General features: G+C 53.5%; 1 protein-coding gene across 1 annotated transcript; it reads left to right on the top strand.

Moving 5' to 3' along the window:
• Positions 1 to 9,149: 9,149 nt before the first annotated feature.
• Positions 9,150 to 25,134, top strand: YJU2 (YJU2 splicing factor homolog). The gene is made up of 8 exons (XM_027085464.1): positions 9,150 to 9,262; positions 11,228 to 11,328; positions 13,500 to 13,644; positions 15,777 to 15,911; positions 18,266 to 18,447; positions 19,955 to 20,075; positions 23,358 to 23,502; positions 24,435 to 25,134. Exons 1-8 carry the CDS (start codon positions 9,239 to 9,241, stop codon positions 24,545 to 24,547), a joined length of 966 nt encoding a protein of 321 aa, XP_026941265.1. The 5' UTR covers positions 9,150 to 9,238; the 3' UTR covers positions 24,548 to 25,134.
• Positions 25,135 to 25,347: the final 213 nt, after the last annotated feature.

Here is a 25,347-nt window from a genome sequence, read left to right as displayed (position 1 = left end):
CAACTGCTCTCTGTTCCTCCCCGCCCTGGCCTCTCTCTGTCTTTCTCCCTGTCATCATGGCCCTCCCTGGCGTGCCCCCTCCTCGCTGCAGCCGGAAGGAAGGCTCTTCTGGGAAAGGCCACAGGGTTACCACTTCTCCCTTTCGTGGCCTCCTCCTTCTGGCCCCCACCTTTGGGGCCTTCCGCACCCAAGACTGGCGGTGGCCGGGGAAGGGACTGGGGGCTCCTCCTCCGGAGCCCCATGAACCAGGCAGTGAGTCAGAAGGGGAAGGGGAAGTAGGGGGCCTCGACTGGGGGCTGGGCTTTCCCCTGGGTGGGACCTGAGTCCCTTGCCTGCCCGAGGGTGCTCCCTGCCCCAGCCTCTGAAAGCAGATCCCGCCTGAGCCATGGCCCCAAGACTTGTCCTCACCCTCACCTTCTGGGTGGGTTGCTCACTTTGCTGCGGGAGAGAAGGTACGTGGGGACCTGGGGAGGGTAGGGGGAGCCAAGGCAGAGGGACACTCTCTGAGGACTGGACTTTGTCTGCCGTGGAACATCCTGGGTGGGGTGGGAGCTCACACACCTTCTGTATGACCACTGATGGGAGGGGGTTACCATCCCATTGCATGGGTGGGAGAAACTGAGGCACAGAGAGGTCAAGAGCTACCCCAAAGGGACCGGGAAGTGGCAGCCACAGCCTGGAGGAAGGGAGGGTGAGAGAGAAAGAAATTTTAATTGTATCCATTCATTTCATGTGATTCAAAACAAAACCATCACAAAGAGGGGGTCCGGTAAAGCATCTCCCTCCCCCCAGAAATCCCCGTCAACCCTAGGTCCCCTCTGTGGGTCCTTCAACCTCAGTTTCCCCATCTGGAAAATGGGCTAATAGTTCCTGCTTTGGTGGGTTGGAGCGAGAGTGAGAGGTGATGTAGGTGCCTTTCATTCATGTACTCATTTATTCCACAAACCTCTATTAGGCTCCTAATGTGTGCCCAGCACTGGCTGGCAGTGAGGTGGGGGCCAAGCCACGGTAGGACTTTGATGGTCCTGGGTGAATCAGAAGCTCATGCTCTCCCTCTCTCTCCGGGCCCCCCAGCAGCTGTCACCCAGCCCAGGGTGCGGTGCCAGGCCTCTAGGTACCCGATCGCAGTGGATTGCTCCTGGACCCTGCCGCCCGCTCCAAACTCCTCCAGGCCCACGTCCTTCATTGCCACATACAGGTCAGAGAGCCTGGATGGCTTCCTGGGGATTTTACATCGGGGCTGACCCCCTAGGATCAGGGCAGCTGGGGACTTCATGAGAGCCTGAACCCCTCAGAATTCTAGAGCACCACCAACCCTTAGAAATATACTCCCTAAAATACGTACTGCAAGCCACACATGGAGGGTAAAATTTTCTAGAAGCCACATTTAAAAAAGAAAAAGAAATGGGTGACATTGGCTTTAATATTTTATTTAAATAGTATCTAAATATTCCAAATGTTTATCATTTAATATGATCGAATGCAATGTACTTTAACATGCTTATATACGATTCATATATTTAAACTTGTACTAGAAATTGATCTCATAGCATTTAATAGGATTATCTAAAGTGTTCAACATGTAATCAATACTTTAAAAATTAATGAGAAATTTTGCATTCGGTCTTGTTATACTAAGTCATGGAATTCCATGTGTGCTTTACACGTGTCACACTTCAATTCAGATGCTAAACATTCAATCAGAAATTCTTTTTTAAAAACAAATTTATTTATTAATTTTGGCTGCTTTGGGTCTTCCCGTTGCTGCCCGCCGGCTTTCTCTAGTGGTGAGCGGGGGCTACTCTTCATTGTGGTGAGTGGGCTTCCCATTGCAATGGCTTCCCTTGTTGTGGAGCATGGGCTCTAGGTGCATGGTCTTCCGTAGTTGTGGCACGCAGCCTCAGTAGTTGTGGCACACGGGCTTAGTTGCTCCGCGGCACGTGGGATCTTCCCGGACCAGGGCTCGAACCCGTGTCGCCTGCATTGGCAGATGGATTCTTAACCACTGCGCCACCAGGGAAGTCCCCCAATCGGATATTCTTGATCTCTGATTAGATTTCATAACATTTGTGTTTGGAAAAGTAGATTCACACACCTGAGTTGTTCTGAGGAACTTTCCCACGCTTTCTGATAGGTGGAAACTTTTCATTCAGATTAGATGAAATAAATCAAAAAGTCCCACTCAGTTGCACTAGCCGTGCTTCATATCCACAGGGCAGAAGCAGAACGTTTTGGATGCTGTGGAAGTTTCTGTGGACGGTGCTGAGCTCCAGCCTATAGAGTCTGAAATCTTGGGGTGTCAGAACTCGAGAGAACTGGAATCTTATTATTTCGGATTCCAGAATCCATGAATCGTAGACCTGGGAATGTTGGAATTCTAAGGCTGGAATGTTGACATTCCAGAAAGCTTTATTTATTTAAAAAACTGTATTATTATTATTACTTGGCTGTGCTGGGTCTTTGCTGTGGCATGCAGGTTCTTCTTCGCTGTGGTGCACAGGCTTCTCTCTAGATGTGGCACATGGGCTCCAGAGCATGAGGGCTCAGGAGTTGTGGCGCATGGGCTTAGTTGCCCCGCGGCATGTGGGATCTTAGTTCCCCGACCAGGGATCGAACCCACGTCCCCTGTGTTGGAAGGCAGATTCTTAACCACCAGACCGCCAGGGAAGTCCCCCCAGAAAGTGTTAGAATCTGGACCCTAGCATCTCCCTGTGGGGTTTTACCCCTGACCCTGGGTCCCCCGGGCTCTGTGATGTTGGAGTGAGGGGTCCCTAGGATCACACAGACAAGAGCAGGACTCCTCACCTGCTGTCCCTACTTGGGGTCCAGGGCACAGGGGGCCAGCAGGAAGTGCTGGGACCCTCACAGCACACTCGGTGTCCAGGCTTGGCGTGGCAGCCCATGGGGAGAGCTGGCCCTGCCTCCAGCAGACACCAGAGGCCACCAGCTGTATCATCCCTGACATCCAGATGTTCTCCATGGTGCCCTATGTGCTCAACATCACGGCTGTCCACCCCCGGGGCGTCAGCAGCAGCTTCGTGCCGTTCGTCCCAGAGCACATCAGTGAGTAGGGGCAGCGGTGGGGGTGTGGAGGGTCCCCCTTCTGCTCCTCCCACACACACACACGCCCACCTCCCACCTGTCAGGATGAGATCCTGTCCATCTCTCACGGATCCTGTGGGCTCCACCTTCACAATTCAGCAAGAATCCGCCCACTTCTCCCCTCTCCTGAGCCCCTACTTGGTGCAACCTGCATCACCGCCCACCTGGACCAGTGGCAGCCCCTCCATTCTGGTCCCCTATTCCTGCCCTCACCCCCATCTGTCCTCCTCACAGCAGCCACCAGAGGGCGCCTGTGAGCACTCAAGTCTAGTCCCATCTTGGGCTCCTGCCCTCTTGCCCGCAGTCTGTCCTCCCCGCAGCAGCCACCAGAGGGTGCCTGTGAGCACTCCAGTCGGGTCCCCCCTTGAGCTCTTGCCCTCCTTCCCACAATCTGTCCTCCCCACAGGAGCCACCAGAGGGCGCCTGTGAGCACCTGAGTCAGGTCCCATTGTTGCTCTGCCTACAGCCCTCCAGGGCTCCCACCATCTGTTTCTGTCCCCTCCCTGCCCTCCCCTCCTCCCTCTCCCCCTCTCACTCACTCTGCTCCAGCCACATGGGCCTCCTCGCTGTTCTTCCAACACACCAGGCACAGTCCTGCTCCAGGACCTTTACACGTGCTGTTCCCCCTGCCTGCAAGGCTCTTCCCCCAGGTCTCCACACTGTTCACTCCCTCATCTCCTTTAGCTCTCAACTCAGATGTCATCTCCTCAGTGAGTCCTCCCTAAGCATTTTTTTTAAATTGCAAACCATCATACATTGCTGGTGGTTATTAGAAAACAGACTGGCAGTCCCTCAAAGAGCTAAACATGTTACCATGTAATCCAGCAATTCCAATTCTAGGTATATATCTAAGAGAAAATGGAAAGCACGTTTGCAGAAAAAACTTATGCATGAATGTTCATAGCAGCATTATCCATAATAGGCAGAAATTAGAAACGACACAAATACTCATTAACTGATTAATGGATACACAAAACGTGTCCATCCCCACAATGGAATATTATTCAACCATAAAAAGGAGAGAAGCCCTGACACTCGCTACCACATGGATGGACGCTGAGAACACAATGCTCAGTGAGAGAAGCCAGACACAGAAGGACACACAGTGTGTGATTCCGTTGATGGGAAATGTCCAGAACTGGCAAATTCACAGACACAGAGAGTGGGTTTTTGGTTGTCAGGGGCTTGGGAGGGAGGAATGGGGGGCTGACTGCTCACGAGGATGGGGCTTCTTTTGGGGAGATGGAATGTTCCGGATTAAATGGTGGTGATGGTTGCATGACACTGTGAATATACTAAAACCACTGAACTGTACACTTTCAAAGGGTGAATTCTCTGGTATGTGAGTCGTGTCTCCAAAAACATTGCAACCCACTGCCCTCCTTGCACTCCTGACCTTTCTTCCCTCCTTTTTATGACCTTCGGATCTGCCTTTGTGTCTTATCTTCTGCCCGGGGGATTGAGCTCCAAGGTGACAGGACTACTGTGTCCCTAGTATCCAGAACATCCCTGGACACTCAGCAGACCCTCAATTAATATTTATTGGTTGGTTGGTTGAATGAATGAGTGAATGTGCCCTCCGCTGACCCTGTCTCCTGCTTGTCCGTCAGTCAAACCGGACCCTCCAGAAGGTGTGCGCCTGAGCCCCCTCCCTGGGCAGCGGCTCTGGGTGCAATGGGAACCCCCCCGGTCCTGGCCCTTCCCAGAGATCTTCTCACTCAAGTACCGGATCCGCTACAAGCGCCACGGAGCTGCCCGCTTCCGCCAGGTGAGGAGGGTGAGGTGATGGGGAGGGCAGTTCCCGGGTAGACGGAAGAGCATGTGCAAAGGTACAGTGGGGTGTGGGTCACAGCTTGGGGTGCTGGTGTGCAACGTGAACGCAGCCCAGCAGTTCCACTCCTGGGCATCTACCCAAAAGAATTGAAAACAGGGTCTCGAACAATTACTTGTACACGAATGTTCACAGCAGCACCACTCACAATGGTCAAAAGGTGCAAATAACACAAGTGCCCATCAACGGATGATGGATAAACACAACGTGGTCCCTCCACACACGGGAACATCACTCAGCCTTGAAAAGGAGAGAAGCCCTGAGACTCGCTACAACGTGGATGGACCCTTGAGAACACGATGCTCAGTGAGAGAAGCCAGACACAGGAGGACACACTGTGTGTGATTCTATTAATGGGAAATGTCCAGAACAGGCAAATTCACAGAGACAGAGATTGGATTAGTGGTTGTCAGGGGCTGGGGGAGGGAGAGGGGGTGACGGCTCATGGGGACGGGGCTTCTTTCTGGGGGGATGGAATGTTCTGGAACTAGAGAGTGGTGATGGTTGCCCAACACTGTGAATGTACTAAATGCCACTAGATTATCCACCTTGGAATGGTTAATTTTTACATCATGTGAATTTCACCTCAATTGAGAGCACCAATATATTGTTTTACATTCTTAAAAAATAAAGGCAGGGTATCAGTCAGTGAGCATACGGGCAGGGCAGTTGTGTCCTGGGCAGCCTTGGATGCTGGGCTGAGGAGCTGAGTCTTTGCAGGGTTTAGGCTTTTGCAGTCCTGTCCCTTAGAACCTTCTGCAACCGTAGAAATGTTCCACATCCACACTGTCCAAGACGGTAGCCTCGGGCCGCATGAGGCTGCCAAGCAGTTTCAACCTGGTGAGGAGTCGAGGAATGGGCTTTTAAAGCTGATGTAGTATTCATTAATTTAATTTTGTAAATGCTTGCAATTTTAAAATCGAGACAGAGTTTACATGCCACGAAGCTCTCTGTTTTCAAGTGCACAGGCCGGTAACTGATGTATTCGCAAGATTGTGCAATGATTAATTAATCTAAATTTAAAACGTAAAGCATCACATCCGGCTGCCATATGAGACAGCTTGTGCAGAGGAAGGAGGGACATAGTCAGACCTGAACTTGGGAAGCTGCTGATGGTGGCTGACATGGGACATGCCAAGGATGAGGGGGACCCCGATGTTGGAGGGAGAGTGTGGAGTGGCGGGAACAGAGGGGACAGGGCGGAGAACCAGAAAGGCAGAGCTGAGAGGGTGTCTCATGGGTGCCCAGGGATTTTCATCTGTGGAGGTGCCTGAGTGAGGACATGGAAAGGTCAAGGCCATCGAAAGAAGAATTTATTACATTTCCCCAGAAAAGAGGACACATCACGCCACGCAGGGCCACGTGGGCAACTTCGGGACATCAGGAGCCTGAAGTGGGAGCCAGGGGAGAGCCCAGGCCAGAGGTGGATTGGGGTTTCCTCGGGGAAGCCTAGGCGGGGCAGGTGAACAGCTTAGGGTAAGCAAGTTTGAATAATTCCAGTGGGCTCTGGGCTGCAGGGTGGTCTCTAGTTGCTTGGCATCTGGCCCTGGGGTGATTTAGGACAGGGTGGGGATGTGGGCTGGTGTGTGACCAGTACAGAGAGGGGATGGATGGGGGTGTGGACTCCGGGTGGATTGGTTTTTATATGAAAGGCATGCTCCTGGTCGACCAAGAATTGGCTGGCCAGGGAGGGGCAGGCTCGCCCTGCTCAGCAAGATGTTTAAGATGTCCGAAGATGTACAGGGGCCGCAGAGGGCATGCCGATGAGGATTGACATTGGTGCCTGAGTCTTGGAGCAGCAGCCCAAACATGGGGACGGAAGGCTTGATCACATAGCTTCCTTGTTTCCACTGACCCAGACCTCCTTCTGCTTTCAGGTGGGACCAATTGAAGGCACATCCTTCACCCTCAAGGCTGTGAGGCCCCAAGCCAAGTACTGCATCCAGGTGGCTGCTCTGGACCTCACTGACTATGGGGAATCAAGCGCCTGGAGTCTCCCCGCCGTTGCCTCCGTGACCCTGGGCAAGTAGTGGGGGTTCCCTGCACCCCCAAAGAGGGGCTGTGCCCTTGACATCCACCTAAGGGTGGATGGGACCTGACTGGCCTGGGGTCACTGCTGCCGAGTTGCTGGGCAACCTTGGACAAGTGACTTTGCCTCTCTGAGCCTCAGTTTCTCAGTCTGTGAAATGGGGATGTACTGCCTGCCTCCTTTGACACAGTGCAATGTTTTGTGAACTGTGAATATGAGATTTTTTAAATTGTTTAATTAGAAAAGGATCATTGTCACTAGAATGAGGACTCTTCCTTCTTTTAACAGATCCACATGAGACCCTGTGAGGAGAGGACAGACCAGGACACACACACAAAGTGAATCCCCACTGCCACACACGGGGTCAGGGCTGGACCAGAGAAAGAGACGGGGCTGGGGGAGTCAGGGCAGGGGTAGTGGGTGTTCCACCTGGGTTGGAATGATGAATCCATTCAGTTCAGTTCAGTTTGGTTCACCTCAAAAGCTGCCCAGATGTGAGCCCCACTGTGGGTGGACACCAATGGCACATGAGTTTGTCTGGGAAGCTCTGAGGAGGGGAAAACACAGCCAGGCTCTGAAGGATTTTCTCAATCCAGAAGCTTCTCGGTACATTTCACTCAGGTCTCAATTCCAAGGTCACCTCCTCCAAGAAGCCTTCCCTGACCACCTCATCTAGGGCAAGCAGAATAAAGACCCCCCCCAAAGATATTCATGTCCTAATCCCCAGAACCTGTGAATGTGATACCTTACACAGCACAAGGGACTTTGCAGATGTGATTAATTTAACAATCTTGAGGATCCTTAAAGATTGAGGATCTTTCATTAAGTTAATGAAAATGGGGACTTCCCTGGTGGTGCAGTGGTTAAGACTCCATGCTCCCAATGCAGGGGGCCCAGGTTCGATCCCCGGTCAGAGAACTAAATCCCACATGCCTGCTGCAACTAAGAGTTTGCATGCCACAAGTAAGAAGCCAGCAAGCCACAACTAAGGAGCCCGCCTGCCACAACTAAGACCTGGTGCAACCAAATAAATAAATATGTTTTTTAAAGTTAATGAAAATGAAGTAGAGTTATATTGTATTATCCAGGTGGCCCCAAGGTAATCACAAGTGACCTTATAAAAGGGAAGCAGGAGGGTCAGAGGGAGACAGAGAAGGTGATGTGACAGTGGTAGCAGAGGTCAGAGTGATCCAGGACCACGAGCTATGGAACTCTGGCAGCCTCTAGAAGCTGGAAATGACAAGGAAATGGATTCTCTCCTGAAGCCTCCTGAAGGAACCTGCCACCCATTTTAGACTTCTGACCTCCAAAACTCTAATAAATGTGTTGTTTAAAAATATTGAGCTTGTGGTAATTTGTTACAGCAGCCATAGGACACTCATACATCTCAAGTAGCCCCTTCTCATCACTTTCCATATGTCTCCCTGTTTTATTATCTTCAGATCATTTACCAGGACCCGAAAGGGTTTTTGTGTGTGTTTATTGTGCCATCAGTCCCACCAGACAGACTGTGATCTCCATGAGGGCAGAAATCTTACGTCTTATTCTCTGATGTGTCCCCAGTGACTGAGCACGTCTTTGACACAGAACAAACATTTGTAAAAGGAAGGGAGGAGGCTAGGGAAGGAACGACCTCTTTAGAGGGACAACTCAGAGGCAAACAACGGGGGGGACATCTGGGAGCAAATGTTTGTAGGGGGAGGTAGGTTTGGAGCCTGGTCTTTGAGTCTCTAACTGTGACTCAAGATAAACTTGGGTGTGGGGGGGCGTCCAGGGTGCTTCCTTGTGGAACTGTGTGGATCGTAAGAGCTGCCCCAGTCCTCAGGTGAGCGCTAGGGACACGGGAACGATGTGTAGGTTCCCGGAGCCCAACACACAAGGTAAGCGCTCAACGCTGAGTTCTACGTTTGCTGAATAAAACCACAGGGAACGTAGCTACCAGCAGCCACGTCGCGTGACGACGGAATTTTAACCAGTCGCTGCTCACCTCTAGAGGGCGCAGCGCCTCCTCCTCGGAACTTCAAATCCACACCGACGCCGGAACCTTTTGCTGCGTCCTTACCGAGGTTGCAACTGGGGAGGGAATACAGAAGGACTCGAGTGTTGACAGGCGGGGATCTGAACCAATGAAAAGGCAAGCTGTGTACGCAGCAGCCAATAACAGCGGCTGAAGGAAGTGACGGAAGCGGAAATACAAGGATAGATGGTCGGGGAAGTTCGACAAGCACTCAGCCTAATCAGTATTCTCGTGGTCGAGAGAAGAGTAGGAGGTAAAGATGTCGGAGCGAAAAGTTTTAAACGTAAGTATTGGGCAACTAGGGTTTTCGACCTGGGGCGGGACATCTCGGAGCTCGGGCCGAGGAGGGCTACTTATACTCTCCTATTAGGGCCTTTGCTTTCTTCCCCAACGGCCTTCTGCAGGGCGGGGCTCTCTAGAACCCTCCTAATCACCTTCTGCGGGGGGTGGGCCTTCACTAAGCCTTCCCCTCGAGGGTGGGGTGTACCCAGTCACCTGTGGGGGCGGAGCTTAGGCTATTTACCCACTCACTTCTGATAGGATTTTCTGAAAGGAATTATCCAGTCACTCCCGTTGGGGGCGGAGCTTCCTTAGGATATTGGTATTCTCACTTTACATTCTCATCTCCAGGAGGCGTGGCTCTGTTAAGTCTCTCCCCGCTTGGGGTTCTAGCCAATCGTGTTCCTCGGAGGGATTAGGCTTTGCTAAGCTCTTCTGCTGCGCTGGCAGGGACCCTTCCAATTGCCTCAACTTCTCCCAGTTCTGTTGGGGAAAACTGGGACTCTTGGGGTGTGGAGCTGGTCTCTGGAAGGCAGGATTCAGCTTCTGGAGAAGAGCGCTCCGGAATTCTGAGTCCCTGTTCCCCGCCCTTCAGCAGGGTGTGTGCTCCCAGGAAGGGGGTGAGCTCCCCAGCCTGGGAGTGTGTAAGCCTAAGATGTCTGGACGGAGTAGAGAGGAGACCTCCAGACTGGTGGCTTGGAGCCCAGGATGATGTCCCTTACAGTGACTCAGTGCTCTAATCTCTTAAACACCTATATTAGGAATTCAGCCCCAGCCAGACCCAGTGCAGTGTGTCGGACTTCGAGTCCGTGAAAGTCCTTCCATCCCGAGGATCCAACTGGCAGCCCAGCTATTTCCATAACTTGCTGGTAGATACTTCTGTGTGCCAGGCACAGCTCTAAGTGCCTTGTTCATCAGGTCTTCTCAGGGGAACAGGTTATCCCTTCTTCAGATGAGGAAACTGAGGCCCAGAGTGGTTATGTAATAGCCACAGAATAGAGGAATCAAACCCAGACACCCCTCCCCGCCAGCTCTGTAACTGATGCTCCTAATCACTGTACCACAGTTTCCCCAGAGCTGTGTCCCTGGGTCTGAATCCTGGATCTGCTGCTCACACTGTGTGAACCTGAGTAGCTGAAACCACCAGAACTCAGTTTCCTCCTCTGTGAAATGGGTACACCATTCTCTGTCTCATAGAGTCTTTGCAAGAATTCCACGAGGCAGGGGACATAAAGCTCTCTGTGTACTACGTGGAGCCTAGTAAGTGCTCAAAATGCAAAGTGCTTTATTTTCTGGTTATCGTATGTAGTTCTCTTTCATAATCCAAACTCTCCTTCCCCACATCTCCCATCTCAGGCTCCTGTGCAGAAAGAGTTAATGCAACAGGCTTGAGGCTGCTGCCTTAGAAAGCCTGGCTTGCAATGCTGGACTTTGGCTGGTATCCGGGAACCTGAATTTTGGGATGGTTCCCAATGTTCTCTGAAAAGAATGGCTCCCTGGGGTTAAACTGTTAGTACAAACAGTGTGGTTTATGCTGAGCACCTGCTCCCCTCCGGGAGTCTAGAGTCTGGAATCGTCATACGTGCCGGGCAGAGGTGCCTACACACCAGCCCCCAATGAAAACCCTGGGTGCTGGGTCTTCCTGAGCTTCCCTGGGGGACATTTCGCACACGTTGTCACAATATATCACTGGGAGAATTGACTCCATCAGGAGAAGTCTCTGGAAGCTTGTGTCCGGTCTCCCTGGGCCCCTCCCCACATGCCTTTTCCCTTGGCTCGTTTTTCTCTGTATCCCTTTGCTGTAATGAATTGTAGCCATGAGGACAAGTGTATGCAAGTCCTAGGAGTCCTCTCACCAAATCCTCAAACGTGGGGACCCAGACCCAGCTCCCCAGAGCCCCTTCCCTCTGCCCCCAGCCTGCCCCTGCGTCTGAAAGCAGCTCCCCTGACCCTTCCTTCCTCCCCACAGAAATACTACCCACCCGACTTCGACCCGTCAAAGATCCCCAAGCTCAAGCTGCCCAAAGACCGGCAGTACGTGGTGCGGCTGATGGCCCCCTTCAACATGAGGTGAGCGGCCCCGCGGGCCCTGCGCTGGCCGCACAGAGAGCGCCCCGCCCCCAGTGCGCAGACCACCCACAGAGAGCGCCCCGCCCCCAGTGCGCAGACCACCCACAGAGAGCACCCCGCCCCCAGTGCGCAGACCACCCACAGAGAGCGTCCCCGCCCCCAGTGCGCAGACCACCCACAGAGAGCGTCCCGCCCCCAGTGCGCAGACCACCCACAGAGAGCGTCCCGCCCCCAGTGCGCAGACCAGGTCGTCGGTCCTGGCTCAGACGTGGACCCAGTGAGCGAGTGACCGTGCCAGACCTCACCCTCCTGCCGTTCAGGACCCATCTCCCTGATGTCTCAGAGCTCCCAGCTGGTACCTGTGTCGAGGTCTCAGTCACTGGTAGTAAGAGTGAGCACACGAGACAGGGTCCTGTATGTACATTCACTTCCTCCAGCAGTCCTGTCCGTTCCCGCCCCAGGGCCTTTGCACAAGCTGTTGCCTCTGCCTGGGACACTTTTGTTTCTGCTCTCACATGGCTGGCTCTTTTTTTTTCTTTTTTGGCTGAGCTGGGTCTTCATTGTGGTGCGTGGGCTTCTCATTGTGAGGGCTTCTCTTGTTGCTGAGCACGGGCTCAAGGTGTGCGGGCTTCAGTAGTTGTGGCTCGCAGGCTCTAGAGCGCAGGCTCCGTAGTTGTGGCGCACGGGCTTAGTTGCTCCGCGGCATGTGGGATCTTCCCGGGCCAGGGCTCAAGCCCGTGTCCCCGCCTTGGCAGGCGGGTTCTTAACCGCTGCGCCACCGGGGCAGCCCTGGCTGGCTCTTTTTCACCCTTCAAGACTTGGCTTAGATCTCGCCCCCTCAGAGAGGCCCTCCGGATCCCCCTCCCAACCCCCTCCATCCTTCCCTCCGCATCACAGTCCCCAGGCCTCGTCCTTCATACCGCCTCGGAATTACTGTACCTCACCACAATTTTTTACATCTTAGCACATCTGAAACGAAGTGGTAATCAAAGCCACCTTTGTTAGTGAAATTCAGCCCGTGTTTACGTATTCCTTTCTCTCTCCCCTTCCTTCATTCGTTTTCCCTCAGCACTCACTTACTGGGCACCTGCTGTGCACCAGGGCCTTGGCTGGGTGCCAGGGACACTGTGGGCATCAAGACTTGCCCCACCCCCACCCCCGGGACTTCCCTGGTGGCACAGTGGTTAAGAATCCACCTACCAATGCAGGGGACAGAGGTTCGAGCCCTGGTCCGGGAAGATCCCACATGCCACAGAGCAACTAAGCCCATGCGCCACAGCTACTGAGCCCGTGTGCCACAACTACTGAAGCCCACGTGCCTAGAGCCCATGCTCCGCAGCAAGAGAAGCCACCGCAATGAGAAGCCCGAGCACCTCAATGAAGAGTAGGCCCCACTCGCCGCAGCTAGAGAAAGCCCACGCGCAGCAACGAAGACCCAAAGCAGCCAAAAATTTAAAAAATTAAATAAATAAATAAGACTTGCCCCCCTGGAGCCATCTGGTGGGGAGTAGAGATAATACACAAGGGCTCAGGCGTATTCACGAAAGGCGCATGTAGGACACAAAGATGGTCACGAGAGAGGGAGAGGGACTGGACGGTGGCCAGGGAGGGAGGGTGCTTCGCTGGGTGGTCAGGCAAACGTTGGAAGAAATGCCAGCAGAACTGGGATCTGAGGAATGGAAGGTGTCACGGGCTATGGGAATTGCAAGGGTGAAGGCCCGGAGGTGGGACTGAGCTGGGGTGTTTGTAGGAACAGCCAGGAGGCCAGGGAGCACAGGATCTGAGCAGGAGGGGCCGCGGGAGGGCAGGGGCTGCGAGCTCTGCCTTGCTCCTTGTGGCATCCCTCCTGGTGGAATCCGCACTTTGGAGGTCAGGATGCCCCATGAACTCCAGGCTTGCTTCCAGGAATGGGTGATAGGCGAGTCTCACCTAGCCTGGGTAGTCTGGGTGCTTCCCAAGAAGGCAGCACTTCAGCCGAGACCCAGGCAGATATTAGTGAGAAGAGTATGCCGTCTAAGGGAATCAGTACACACAGTGGGACAGTCTTCTTGCGGGGTGGGGAGCTTCCCGTCCCTGGAGGTATGCAAGCAGCCATCTGCCAGAATGCTAAAGCGTCCTACCAGTAAGAACCAGGGTACCGAGATGGCTTGAGTCCCTTTCCTGCCCCACAGGTGTAAGACATGTGGAGAATATATCTACAAGGGCAAGAAGTTCAATGCCCGCAAAGAGACAGTGCAGAACGAGTCCTACCTGGGCCTGCCCATCTTCCGCTTCTACATCAAGTGCACGCGCTGCCTGGCAGAGATCACCTTCAAGGTAGGCGGCCAGCCAGGCTGGTCCTTCCTCCCCTGGGGGTCAGTGCTCCTGTACTCTCCCTCCAGGGAAATCCCATTTCACCTTCTCTGCAGAAAACAGCAAAGGTTTGGGGAGAAGTTCACGGCAGTGTTGTTTATAAAGGCAAAAAATCAGAAGCAACCTAGATGTACGGTGATGGGATTCAAGGGACAAACTACTATACAGTGGAATATTGCACAGCCAGTAGCAGTCACGTTTTTAGTTTGTTACTCTAAGGGTCGTATTAAAGATTTGAGGAAAGGATGAAGAGAACTTATAGTTTTCTCTTCACATACTCTTGTACTGTTTGAGCATTTTTTTTGCTAGGGACTTTTTTCCTTTGGTTAAAAAACAAGATTTGGTTAAAATAAAAAGTACATTAAAAAATGATATATTTTAATTACTTTTTTTTTTTTTTTTTTTTGCGGTACACGGGCCTCTCACTGTTATGGCCTCCCGCTGTGGAGCACAGGCTCCGGACGCGCAGGCTCAGCGGCCATGGCTCATGGGCCCAGCCGCTCTGCGGCACGTGGGATCTTCCCGGACCGGGGCACGAACCCGTGTCCCCTGCATCGGCAGGCGGACTCTCAACCACTGTGCCACCAGGGAAGCCCTTTAATTACTTTTTTAACAACAGCTTTCTGAGATATGATTTATATGCCATTCAGTTCTCCCCTTTAAATTGTATAATTCAGTGGTTTATACTCCTAACGTACCAAGCTGTCTTCTCTAATTCCAGGATGTTCTCTTCACCCCAAAATTAAGCCCCAGCCCTGTCAACAGTCACTCCCCATCCCTCTCCCCAGCCCCTGTCAACCACGAATCCAGTTCCTGTGTCTGTGGATTGCCTATTACGGACATTTCTTTATCAGTGGAATCACTCTGTAGCCTTTTGTGTCTGGCATCTCTCACTGAGCATCATGTTTTCAAAGTCCATCAGTGTTGTAGCATGTATCAGTGCTTTACTCCTTTTCAGGGCTGAATAATATTCCACTGTGTGGATGGGCCACATTTTCTTCATCCATTTGCCAGCTGATGGGCATACGGGTTGTCTCCAGAAAATGGTTTTTTTTACCTGAATTACGAAGTATGTGTATATTTAGATATTAATGAATACATATGAATTTTTTTAAAGACTAGAGAAACTACGGCAAAATGTTATAAATCGGCCTTTATAGGGAAGAATTTCAAATAACTAGGATTGCATATATGTGTGTGTGTATGTGAGCATATGGTAAAACAGAACTCCCACAGTAGTGCAGGATTAACACTGGAAAATTTGTTTACTGCTCCCCTCTGCCCAGCCAGCCCCCATGCATAGAGACAGTTACAACAGTTTCTTGTGTGGCTTTCAAAAAATGTGCTCTGCATACACATGCACACACAGGGATCGCTCTCTTCCTTGCTGTTTCTTTTTAAATAGTAAGCTTCTTATTTTGGAATACTTATAGATTTACAGAGAAGTTGCAAAGATAGCACAGAGAGTTCCCATCTGCCTCTCACCAGCTTCCCCTCCTGTTAACGTCTTCCATTTCCACAGTGCATCTGCCACAATAAGAAACCAACACTGGATCATTACTGTTAGCCAAATTCCAGACATGATATGGATTTCAATCTTTCTACTAATGTCACCTTTCTGTTCCAGGGTCTCATCCAGGATACCATGTTATATTTTTGCTTCTCCGTTTTATAAACACAAATAGGAGCATGCCCTATACATACGTGATGTGTAATTCATAATTAAGGGAAGAAGGTCAAGTGCGTGCACACACGCGCGCACACACAGACACACACACACCAGAAAAGATGTGCAGAGGTCCAGAGACTTTTATTTGCAAACATGTGGAAGGTGAAGGGCAGGAGGGAGGGAGTGGGCAGGTGGAGAAGGGTCTGCAGGTCTATGCTCGGGAGTTCAGCGATTCTGCAAAAGGGGACAGGAGCACTAGAAAGAAAGAACTGTACTCGCCAAAGCCATAAGGCAAGAAAAAGAAAGAATTGGTATTAAGAGGAGTGAAACACGGAGAGAAGGTGTCCCAGGCTGCTGGCTGCTGTTCAGCAGAAGCTCTTGATGCTCAGAGATGTAGGAGCTGATGTCTGCCCATCCTCCCTCCCAGACAGACCCCGAAAACACAGACTACACCATGGAGCATGGAGCCACGCGGAACTTCCAGGCTGAGAAGCTCTTGGAGGAGGAGGAGAAGAGGGTGCAGAAGGAACGGGAGGACGAGGAGCTGAACAACCCCATGAAGGTGAGTGTGCGCAGGTGCGTGTGTGCATGCGTGTGTGTGTGTGTGTGCGCGCCCGCGCACGTGTTCCTGTGCTTCGGTGCTGGAGGAATCGGTGCCCCTTCCTGCCTCAGGCCTCCAGGCAGGGTGATGGGGTGGGGAGTGTGGTCAGCAGAACTCTAAGATGTTCCCAGAGCCCTGACTCCTGGTCACACACCTCATCCAGTTCCAAGACTGTGCGTACAAGGATCCTATTCCTGTGACTAAGTTATGTTAGGTTAAACTATGGCACAGTCGCCCTTGTAAGAGGGAGATTATCCGGATGGTCCCCTTAATACGGGTCTAGAGTCAGAGACAGAGGACGTCAGAGACATGAAGGACTGACACTGTGGAAGTGGCCACGTGGCAGGGAACAGCAGGCAGCCCCTAGGAGCTGAGAACAGCCCCTAGTCAACAGCCAGTAAGAAGGCAGGGAACTCAGTCCCACAACCACAAGGAACTGAATTCTCCAGCAGCCTGAGTGAGCTCAGAAGAGGGCCCTGGACCCTTGATCTCAGCCTAGCAAGACTGCCAGGGAACCCAGCTGTGTCGGCCCAGACTCCCAACCCACAGAAACCAGGAGACAATGAATTCATGTTGTTTTAAGCCACTGGGCTGGTGGCAAATTGTGGCACAGCAAGAGAAAACTAACAGGGAGTCAGGAAGTTGGACTTCAGAACGCCAGGTGCTTCCTGCAGCCAGCTGCCCCGCGGTTTTCTAAGGAGGTTCCCATTAGGCTAGTTTGGATCAAGACTAGAAATAGAGAAGGAAACGTTCTCTTGACCATATCCTGGCTGTGTGACCTTGGCCAAGGCACTTGGCCTCTCTGTGTCTCAGCGTCCTCATCTGTAAAATGAGATGAGAATTGTGCCCCCCTCGTACACTTGTGGTGAGGGTTAAATGAGTTCATACACATAAAACTCTTAGAACACAGCTTGGCACATAGTAATTCATAAATATTGATACTCCTTTTGTTATCCCTTAAAGAAGTAATTTTCATCTTTAACTGGACGTTTTTTTTTCGTCTTTCTCGTAAATAGTAGGAAGTCCATGTTCTCCTCTGTCTCCTCCCACCCCCATAATTCCCATCTCTTCCTGGACCCTCATGCCTCTGCCAGCTGTGTTTTCTAGTCAAGCCACGTCAGATCTGATCCGATGTTTTCAGCAGCCGTGCGGAGCAGCAGGGAGGGAAATAGGCCTTAGAGGCAGTTTGCTGTATTCCTGGAGCTCCCTCAGTGCTGTCCACGTGCTGCTCTAGTTACTGCTACACTGGCCAGCACGGGGTTATTACCCTGGTACTGGTTAGCTGTCCTTGTGTAACAAGTCGACTCAAAACTTTGCAACTTCCAGCATTTATTATCCCACAGTTTCTGAGGGTCAGGAATCCAGGAGCAGCTTTGCTAGATGGTTCTGTGGGTCCCTCCCAAGGTCACAGTCAAGCTGTCTGCCGGGGCTGCCTCATCTGATGGCTCAGCTGGGGCTGGAGGAGCCACTTGCAGGGTGGCCCCCTCACGTGGCCATTCCCTGGAGGCTTCATGTCCTGTCCACATGGGCCTCTCCACAGCACTGCGTGAGCCTCCTCACAACATGGGGGCTTCTCCCCCTCCCCCAGCGAGAGTCCCAGAGAGAACAAGGAGGAGCCCCGGGCCTTTTATGACCTGTCTCGGAAGGGACACACCGTCATTGGTCCTGTTGTGTTCATCAGAAGCGAGTTACTACAACAGCCCACCCTCACAGGGAGGGGAGTTAGGCTACACCTCTGGAAGGGAGGAGCGTGAAAGAATTTTTGGACGTATTTTCAAACCACCACAACTGCCATTTCCCAGAGGGTTAGTTCAACAGGGTCACATAGCCAGGAAGCAGCCAAGGCAGGATTCATTCCCAGCCCCGCCCGGCTCCAAAGCCACCTCTCTGAGACCTGGCGGGCCAACCTCACCTCTCTGAGCCTCAGTTCCTTTGTCTGTAAAGTGGGGGTTATTGTGAAGATTAAACGAGATTATGTCTGGAAATATCTTAGCCTGGAGCCTGGCACACAGCAGTTGCTCAGATCGTCTTTTTTAAAAATCTTTATTACTTTTGCTTAGTGACGGAGCCAGGCTGGAAGTCCAGGCCACCTGGCTCCACCGTTGACCAGCCGCATGGTCTTGGGCAGTCACTTCCCCTCCCCGAGCCTCAGTGTTCCGAGCCGTGAAATGGGTACAGCTGTGGGACCGGGTGCTGTGGATCGAGCCCCAGGGTGGGGGGGTCTCCCCTTGCCCATGGTGACCCCAGAGGCCAGGCAGGCCACGTGGAGGGGTGGAATCCCAGCTCACTCAGCCCCGTGTCTGCACACCTGCCAGGTGCTGGAGAACAGAACCAAGGACTCCAAGCTGGAGATGGAGGTTCTGGAGAACCTGCAGGAGCTCAAGGACCTGAACCAGCGGCAGGCACACGTGGACTTCGAGGCCATGCTGCGGCAGCACCGCCTGTCGGAGGAGGAGCAGCGGAAGCACGAGCAGGCGGAGGACGAACGGGAGGCGGCGTGAGTCCCGGGGCGCCCGCCCCCCCACAGCTTCTACAGGGTCCTTCCCTCTGCCTGGAATCCCCCCTTCCGGACCTTTCCACAGCTCCCTCGTGCGTCACCGTCTCAGGGAGGCCTTCCCCGCATCTCCCTCCCCATCTCGCTTTGTGTCTCATGGCGTCTCTGTCGGGGCCCCCAGGATCACCCCCAGGTTTGATGAGTTAATTACAGTGAAAAGTTACGGCGAAAAATCAGCAGAAGGAAAAGGCAGGTGGGGCAGAGTTGGAGGACCGGGCGCAGACTTTCAGAGGCCTCTCCCGGTGGAGTCCCACAGGACAGGCTTAATCCCCCCAGGTGAGACATGACGGCAGAGGGAGGGGCGCTCCTGGGGGAGGCCCACGAGACCCAGCCCGGGGTTCTCACCTTGGCCCGGCACGGCCAAGACCCCAAACCCAGGAGGAGAGCAGATGCCCGTGCAGACCCCACGTCTGCACAGTGTCGGGACAAGGAGCCCCCCATCAGTGAGGGTGGCAGGAGCCCCCAAGTCCAGATCCAGATGCCCCCCCCAAGGGCTGGCCTGGTGAGCCAACCTTTCTGAGGATCTGGCCTCAGGCCTGCTGTGTTCGTGCTTCTGCCCGGCACCTCCCACTCTCTGGAACCTTCTTGCTGATTTGCCGCTTTCCTGATTTATTATCTATCTCCCCTCATCTAAAGTCTGAACAGGGACTTGCTCTGACCTCTGCATCCATGGCCTGGAACACGGTCAGGCACATACTAGCTGCTGTTGGATTGGCGTAGATAACAGTGAGAGGAGTCTGCGTTTAGTGAGCCCCTGCTCGGTGCCAGGCACTGTTCTGAGTTTGGCTCTGTCATTATGGTGGTCAAGAGAACTGAGGTTCAAGGAGCTCCCAGCACAGCCCTGACTGAGGCCCCCCAGCTGGGGTTCAAACCCAGAATGGTTCTGGCTTCCAGACACTTAACCACCCCACTGGGCTCAGTGGACAAAGAACTTTTTTTTTTTTAACTTATTTATTTATTTTTGGCTGTGTTGGGTCGGGTCTTCGTTGCCGCGTGCGGGCTTTCTCTAGTTGCGGCAAGCAGGGGCTACTCTTCGTTGCAGTGCCTGGGCTTCTCATTGCAGTGGCTTCTCTTGTGGAGCATGGGCTCTAGGCACACAGGCTTCAGTAGTTGCAGCACACGGGCTCAGCAGTTGTGTCTCGTGAGCTCTAGAGTGCAGGCTCAGTAGTTGTGACGCACGGGCTTAGTTGCTCCGTAGTATGTGGGATCTTCCTGGACCAGGGCTCGAACCCGCGTCCCCTGCATTGGCAGGCGGACTCCCAACTGCTGCGCCACCAGGGAAGCCCCTGGACAAAGAATTCTATTTTAAAGTTATTTGTGCATCCCCATCCCCGACTCAGTGAGATCAGGACAGGGCAGCCAGGCAGTGCACCTCAGTGTGTGTGTGGGGGGGTCCTGGCCATTGTCCCACAACAGAGCACGTTCCCAAGTCCCACGTTCCTTCCCGCAGGGCCTTAGTGGAAGAATCTAGGAAACGAAGACTCCTGGAAGACTCCGATTCAGAGGAGGATGCTGCCCCCACCCAGCCCCAGCAGGCCCTCCTGCCTAACCCCACCGCCATCCTGGACGAGGTGAGTGTGGCCTGCCTGCATCTCCACATGCTCTCAGGTGAAGCAGGGACAGAGTAAGCCAGAGGTTGGCTTAACTTTGTCTTGAAAGGCCAGTCTGGGTCGTAAGTGGTCAACTCCACATCATAGCACTAAACATAGCACTAAACTTGCTACGTAGATAGTACATGAATAAGTGGGCGTGGCCAGGTGCCGATAAAACTTTATTTACAAAAACAGGTGACAGGTCTCCGGGACTGTAGTTTTCCACCCCTGCTTCAGCTGCAGAAACAAGGAGACTCCCCACACTTAGAGACATCAGGCAGACGTTTATTTCTCAGTCACTTCACAGTCCTGGGCTGGACTCCCAGGCAGCCCTGCTCCATGCAGTCACTCAGGGATCCAGACTCCGCCCATCTCCTAGTTCTGCCCCGTCCTAGAACATGGATGCCAACTCTGCGGTCACAGCTGGCTCAGAGCACCCTGGGGTTCCAGCTGCAGGAAGGCAGAGCATGTGTGGAGGACCACCAGCCAGCGCCTGGAGACCCAGGTTCAGATGCAGCCCACCTCCATTCCCCTCGAGTCCCAATGGCCGGGCATAGTCACATGGCCGCATCCTGCCTTTGCAAGGGAGGCTGGGAGCTGCCTCCTCTAGCTGCCCTTGCTGGCAGAAAGAAAGAAGAGGGTTTGGGGAGGGAGCGAGCCTTTTCCGCCACAGATGTCTTATCCAAGGTGGTCAAGGCCACTCTGGTTTGTTAATTGAAGGAGGGGGTTAAAGTGGGAAATCATAAATAGCACAGACACCCCCAGAAACTTATTATTTTAATTCAAAACATGTTCCTGGTCTGTATTAGTTAAATACAAGTCCAGCCACTGGACAGGACCCAAGTGACAGCCACTTCAACTACATGGAAGTTACTTTTCTCTCGAATAACAATTGTGCGGGGCTGTGCAGAACAGAGAAGGTGGACCCTGGTGTCCGGGTCCTCATTGTCCTGCCATCCCAAGGATGATTCCCTCATTGCAAGGCAGCTCAGTGCCACGTCTGCATCCCAGCCAGTGGAAAGAGGTGGGGACAAGGGAGGAGGACATTGAGGGTAACTATACCCTTGATTGAGTACATCCTTCTGCTCACACCCCATTGGTCAGAACTGAACCACCTGACCACATCCTGCTGCAAAGGAGGCTGGGAAATGTAGTCTTTCACTGAGGCAACCACATTCCAGCTGAGAATTCTGTAAGTGTCTGAAGAGAGCGGGTTTGGGGGTCACGTACTCTCACCCATTAACCTTTTGACATAGAACCAAGGTGTTTTCCTTGAGGCTGTATCCCTGATCAGAGTTCTCACGCTGTCTCTCTTGCATAAACCAGCCTCAGAATTCATGGTCTAAAGTTTCCTCTTCTTTTTTTCTTTCAAGTGGAACAAGAGATTGAAGGTACTTTCAAAGCAGTCTGGCCTTGTATGATTTCCCTCCAGTCTTTTTTTTTTAATAAATTTAGTTAGTTAGTTAGTTAGTTTTGGCTGCGTTGGGTCTTCGCTGCTGCTGCGCTCGCTTTCTCTAGTAGCAGCGAGTGGGGGCTACTCTTTGTCGTGGTGCCCAGGCTTCTCATTGCGGTGGCTTCTCTTGTTGCAGAGCACGGGCTCTAGGCGTGTGGGCTTCAGTAGTTGCAGCACGCAGGCTCAGTAGTTGTGGTTCGCAGCCTCCGTAGTTGCAGTGCACGGGCTCAGTAGTTGTGGCTCACGGACTCTAGAGCACAGGCTCAGTAGTTGTGGCGCACGGGCTTAGCTGTTCTGCGGCACGTGGGATCTTCCTGGACCAGGGCTCGAACCCATGTCCCCTGCATTGGCAGGCGGATTCTTAACCACTGCGCCACCAGGGAAGCCCACCTGCCAGTCTCTTACAGTTACCTTGCTCGTAGCTAATTTGACGGTGGACGACTTCTTGTATTTTGCTTTACACAAACTTCACCATAACTTTTACGGAAACATCTCTCTTTGACCCCTCTGTTCCCTGGGTTTAGTTTAATGGGGACATGGAATGGCGTTTGACGAAAGGTGAAGGATAGCAGCTAGCTCCACCAGTCAGTTCAGTGGTGCCAGATGAGCAAGCTTCGGCTAGGACTGCCGGTCTCTCCCTGTGCCCCCAGCGGACGGCCTCTGTCTCGGTTACCACACACGGGGGATGCAGTGAGGCCGCTGTGTCCTCCTCCTGCCCCCACTCCCCGCCCCAACTGTGCCAGCCCCCTCGGATGGGCCAGGCTCAGTCCTGCCTCCCATCTCTGCTTGCTGACCTCAGCACTGCGTTCTGACCTCGGCTCTGCTGGCCCCCGATCAGCAGTAGCTGTCCCCCCGACGCTGTCACACCACCCTAACTTCTTTCTTTCACATCACTGATCAAGACAATGGTGTCTGGGGACTTCCCTGGCAGTCCAGTGGTTAAGACTTCCTATTCCCAATGCAGGGGGCACAGGTTTGATCCCTGGTCGGGGAACTGAGATCCCTCATGCCGTGCAGCCAAAAAAAGAAAAAGACGATGGTGTCCTGAGCATCTACTTGCTCATCCACCCTCTTCCTCCCCAGATGGTGAGCTCTGTGCGGGCAGCCCCCTGCCATCATGCTCCCCCTGCACCCTCAGCTCCCAGCTCCGACAGGGTCTTCTGCATCTAGTGGTTTCCAGTTCCTCTATTTAAACATCAAACAGATAAAAGGGGTCTCTTCTGGTGCGACTGAAGAGCTGGAGGTGGGGCTGAGCCCCTCTCTGCCTCCCGCTAACTGGTCCCCAAAGTGGGTGCCCCCATCTTCTGTCATTCCCTCAAACATGTTGATTGAGCATCTACTACAGACCCAGCAGTGAACAAGGCAGGACCCCGCAGCTTGGTTGCAGAGGCAGTTAATAAGGCAGTGGAGGCCACTGCGGGCACAGACGTGCAGCACGCACTTGAGCCTGAAATGTGAGGAAAGGCTTCCCAGGGGAGCAGGTACTTGAGATGGGTATTGGAGGATGAGTAGGAGTTCACCAAGTGAACTAGAAGCAAAAGGGGCATTCCAGGTGGAGGGAATGGCATGGGTAAAGGCGTGGAGGTGAGCAGTCACAATGTGATTTAGGAAGTGTAAGCGCAGGGTGTGGGGGGGCCACAGAGGAGTTTTGAGCAGGAGAGAATTGGTCAGCACAGCAGGGGGAGTGGGAATGGTAAAGATCCTGGCTCAGCTGGGGACTAGGAACCGGGCTGCCAGAGAAGGAGCAGGATCTGGGACAGACCCCCCCAGTCATGCCTGCCCCCCGCTACCCCCGCCACAAACTGCAGGCCCCAAAAGCCAAGAGGAAGGCGGAGAGCTGGGAGCGCAGTGTGGGCACCTTTGGCAGCAGTCCCCAGCTGTCTGGCCTGGTTGTGGTGAAGAAAACAGACCTGGGCCGCAGCATCCAGCGAGGAGGAGTCCTGCCCGCCCCAGGTAGGTTCCTGCAGTCCCTTAGCTTCATGCAGTGCCAAGGGTGGCCACCAGGTGGCAACAGCACCCCCGGTGCTGTTCCGGTGCGGGGCGAGGTGTGCCCCCAACCAGGGGTAAGGGGAGAAGGGCTGCAGTTCCCTTTTTTTCTTGTAATTACAAAAGGAGCAAGTGCTTGCTTTTAAAACCCAAGTCAGATAGAGGCGTGTAGGACAAATTGTCTGCACCTCGGTGGTTGTGTCGCAGATGCTTTGTGTGTGTGGCTCCTCGGACCCTCGGGAGATGGAGAATTAGGGTGAGGTCGGCCCGATGAGGTGGAAAGAGCAGGCTTCCAGGGCAGGCATCCTGGGTGAAGATCCCTCTGCCTCCACGCGCTCGTTCTGTGGCCTTGGTCGAGGGCCCTCAACCCCGGTCCTCAGCTTCCTGTCCTGGAAGCTGCTCATGACAACAGGACCAACCTCGTAGGGCCTCGTAGGGTTTGGGGGCTGATTCCATGAGCTGCTCCATGTCGGGCGCCTGCAGTAGATCCTGGCACCCAGCGAGCCTTGCGGATACACAAGCCATTGTTATCAGAACAGTTATTACCCCATTTATCAGATGAGGAGACTGAGGCCCAGAGAGGTGAAGCTGTTTGCCCAAAGCCACACAGCCAGCGTGGGTGGTGGAGCCAGGGTCTGCCCCTCTTTGTCACTTGGGACTTGGAGTGTTTCCGTTTTCTGTGTTGCACCCCCGGCATGGGCACCTCTGCCCACCTAGATCAGCTTTTAGAAGCGGAGCTGCTGGGTCAAGGGGTGTGCAGTTTAAACCATGATGGGTCTGCCAGGCACTTTCCACAAAGGCTGCAAACAAGCAGGAATGGCCCAGTCCACCTGGAACTGTCCCGAGGTGGGCTGCCGGGACGAGGAGGCACGGTGGGCTAGCTCTCGCCTCTCCTCCAGATGCAATGAAGAACGGGCAGGTGGCTGGCCCTGCGCCCCAGACGTCTGGCACCTCCTCCCTGAGCCAGCTGGGTGTGTATTCCGACAGCGAGGACAGCAGCGGCAGCAACTGAGCCCTGCCCCCAGGCCCTTCCCCAGGTCAAGATCACACAGCCAGCTCCAGCCCATGGTCGGGGCAGGAGGCCCTGGGACCAACTGGAGTCACCACTGGACAAGCACAAATGACCTCCAAGGCTGGCGGGGTCAGCAATGGCTTCAGCTGAGGGACTCAGTTTCTCTCCCGTCCCCCCACCTTCCCTGCTCCGGAGCTCGGGGTCCCCAGCTCACATGGCGGCATCCCCGGAGCAGCTTCTGACAGGCCTTCGAGGTCGTCGCGGCTGACATTCCGAGATGCTCTGGGCACGTGGGTGAGCCCACCCACCAGTGGTTGGCTCCATCCCCGCCACAGAACCATCTGGAACCCATGAAAGGAACCTGCTGATCTGGCCTGGGGGTACCTTCTCTCTGCCAGCATCTGAGGAGGGGGCTGCAGAAGCATGCAACCTAGCCAGTCCTGGACTCTTGGCTCAGAAACTGCGAGATAATAAATGTTCCTTGTTTCATACACTCCGTTGGGGGATAATTTGTGAAGCAGCAGTGGAAAGCTGATACGGTCATGTAACCAGCAAGTCTGATTCCAAAGCTCACGTTCTTTCAAGATTGCCAGATTCCAGCTTGTGTGATCTCCTGCTGCAGTATTTTCTAGTTGAAGGTCCTGTGCCCCCGCCAGACTGCTTCACAACTTGATCAGCCCCCATCTCTGGTCTCCCACCCCTCCCGGGGTCACAGACGTTAGCCCTCCTCTCACACACAGACACACACACACAGACTGTCATCTGGCATTTGATAATGAGGCTTTGTGTTTTTCACTGTC

Source organism: Aethalodelphis obliquidens, unplaced genomic scaffold (assembly GCF_003676395.1).
Source record: "Aethalodelphis obliquidens isolate GAN/ISIS:26980383/991018 unplaced genomic scaffold, ASM367639v1 scaffold53, whole genome shotgun sequence".
Lineage (NCBI taxonomy): Eukaryota > Metazoa > Chordata > Mammalia > Artiodactyla > Delphinidae > Aethalodelphis > Aethalodelphis obliquidens.
This window is presented reverse-complemented; position numbering and strand designations above follow the sequence as displayed.

Excerpts from the sequence above, each read along its gene's own strand:
- YJU2 (XM_027085464.1), top strand. The coding sequence starts at position 9,239 with ATGTCGGAGCGAAAAGTTTTAAAC. Across the intron at positions 11,329-13,499 it reads ATGGCCCCCTTCAACATGAG|GTGTAAGACATGTGGAGAAT; the intron begins GTGAGCGGCCCC and ends CCTGCCCCACAG. Across the intron at positions 15,912-18,265 it reads AGCTGAACAACCCCATGAAG|GTGCTGGAGAACAGAACCAA; the intron begins GTGAGTGTGCGC and ends CACACCTGCCAG.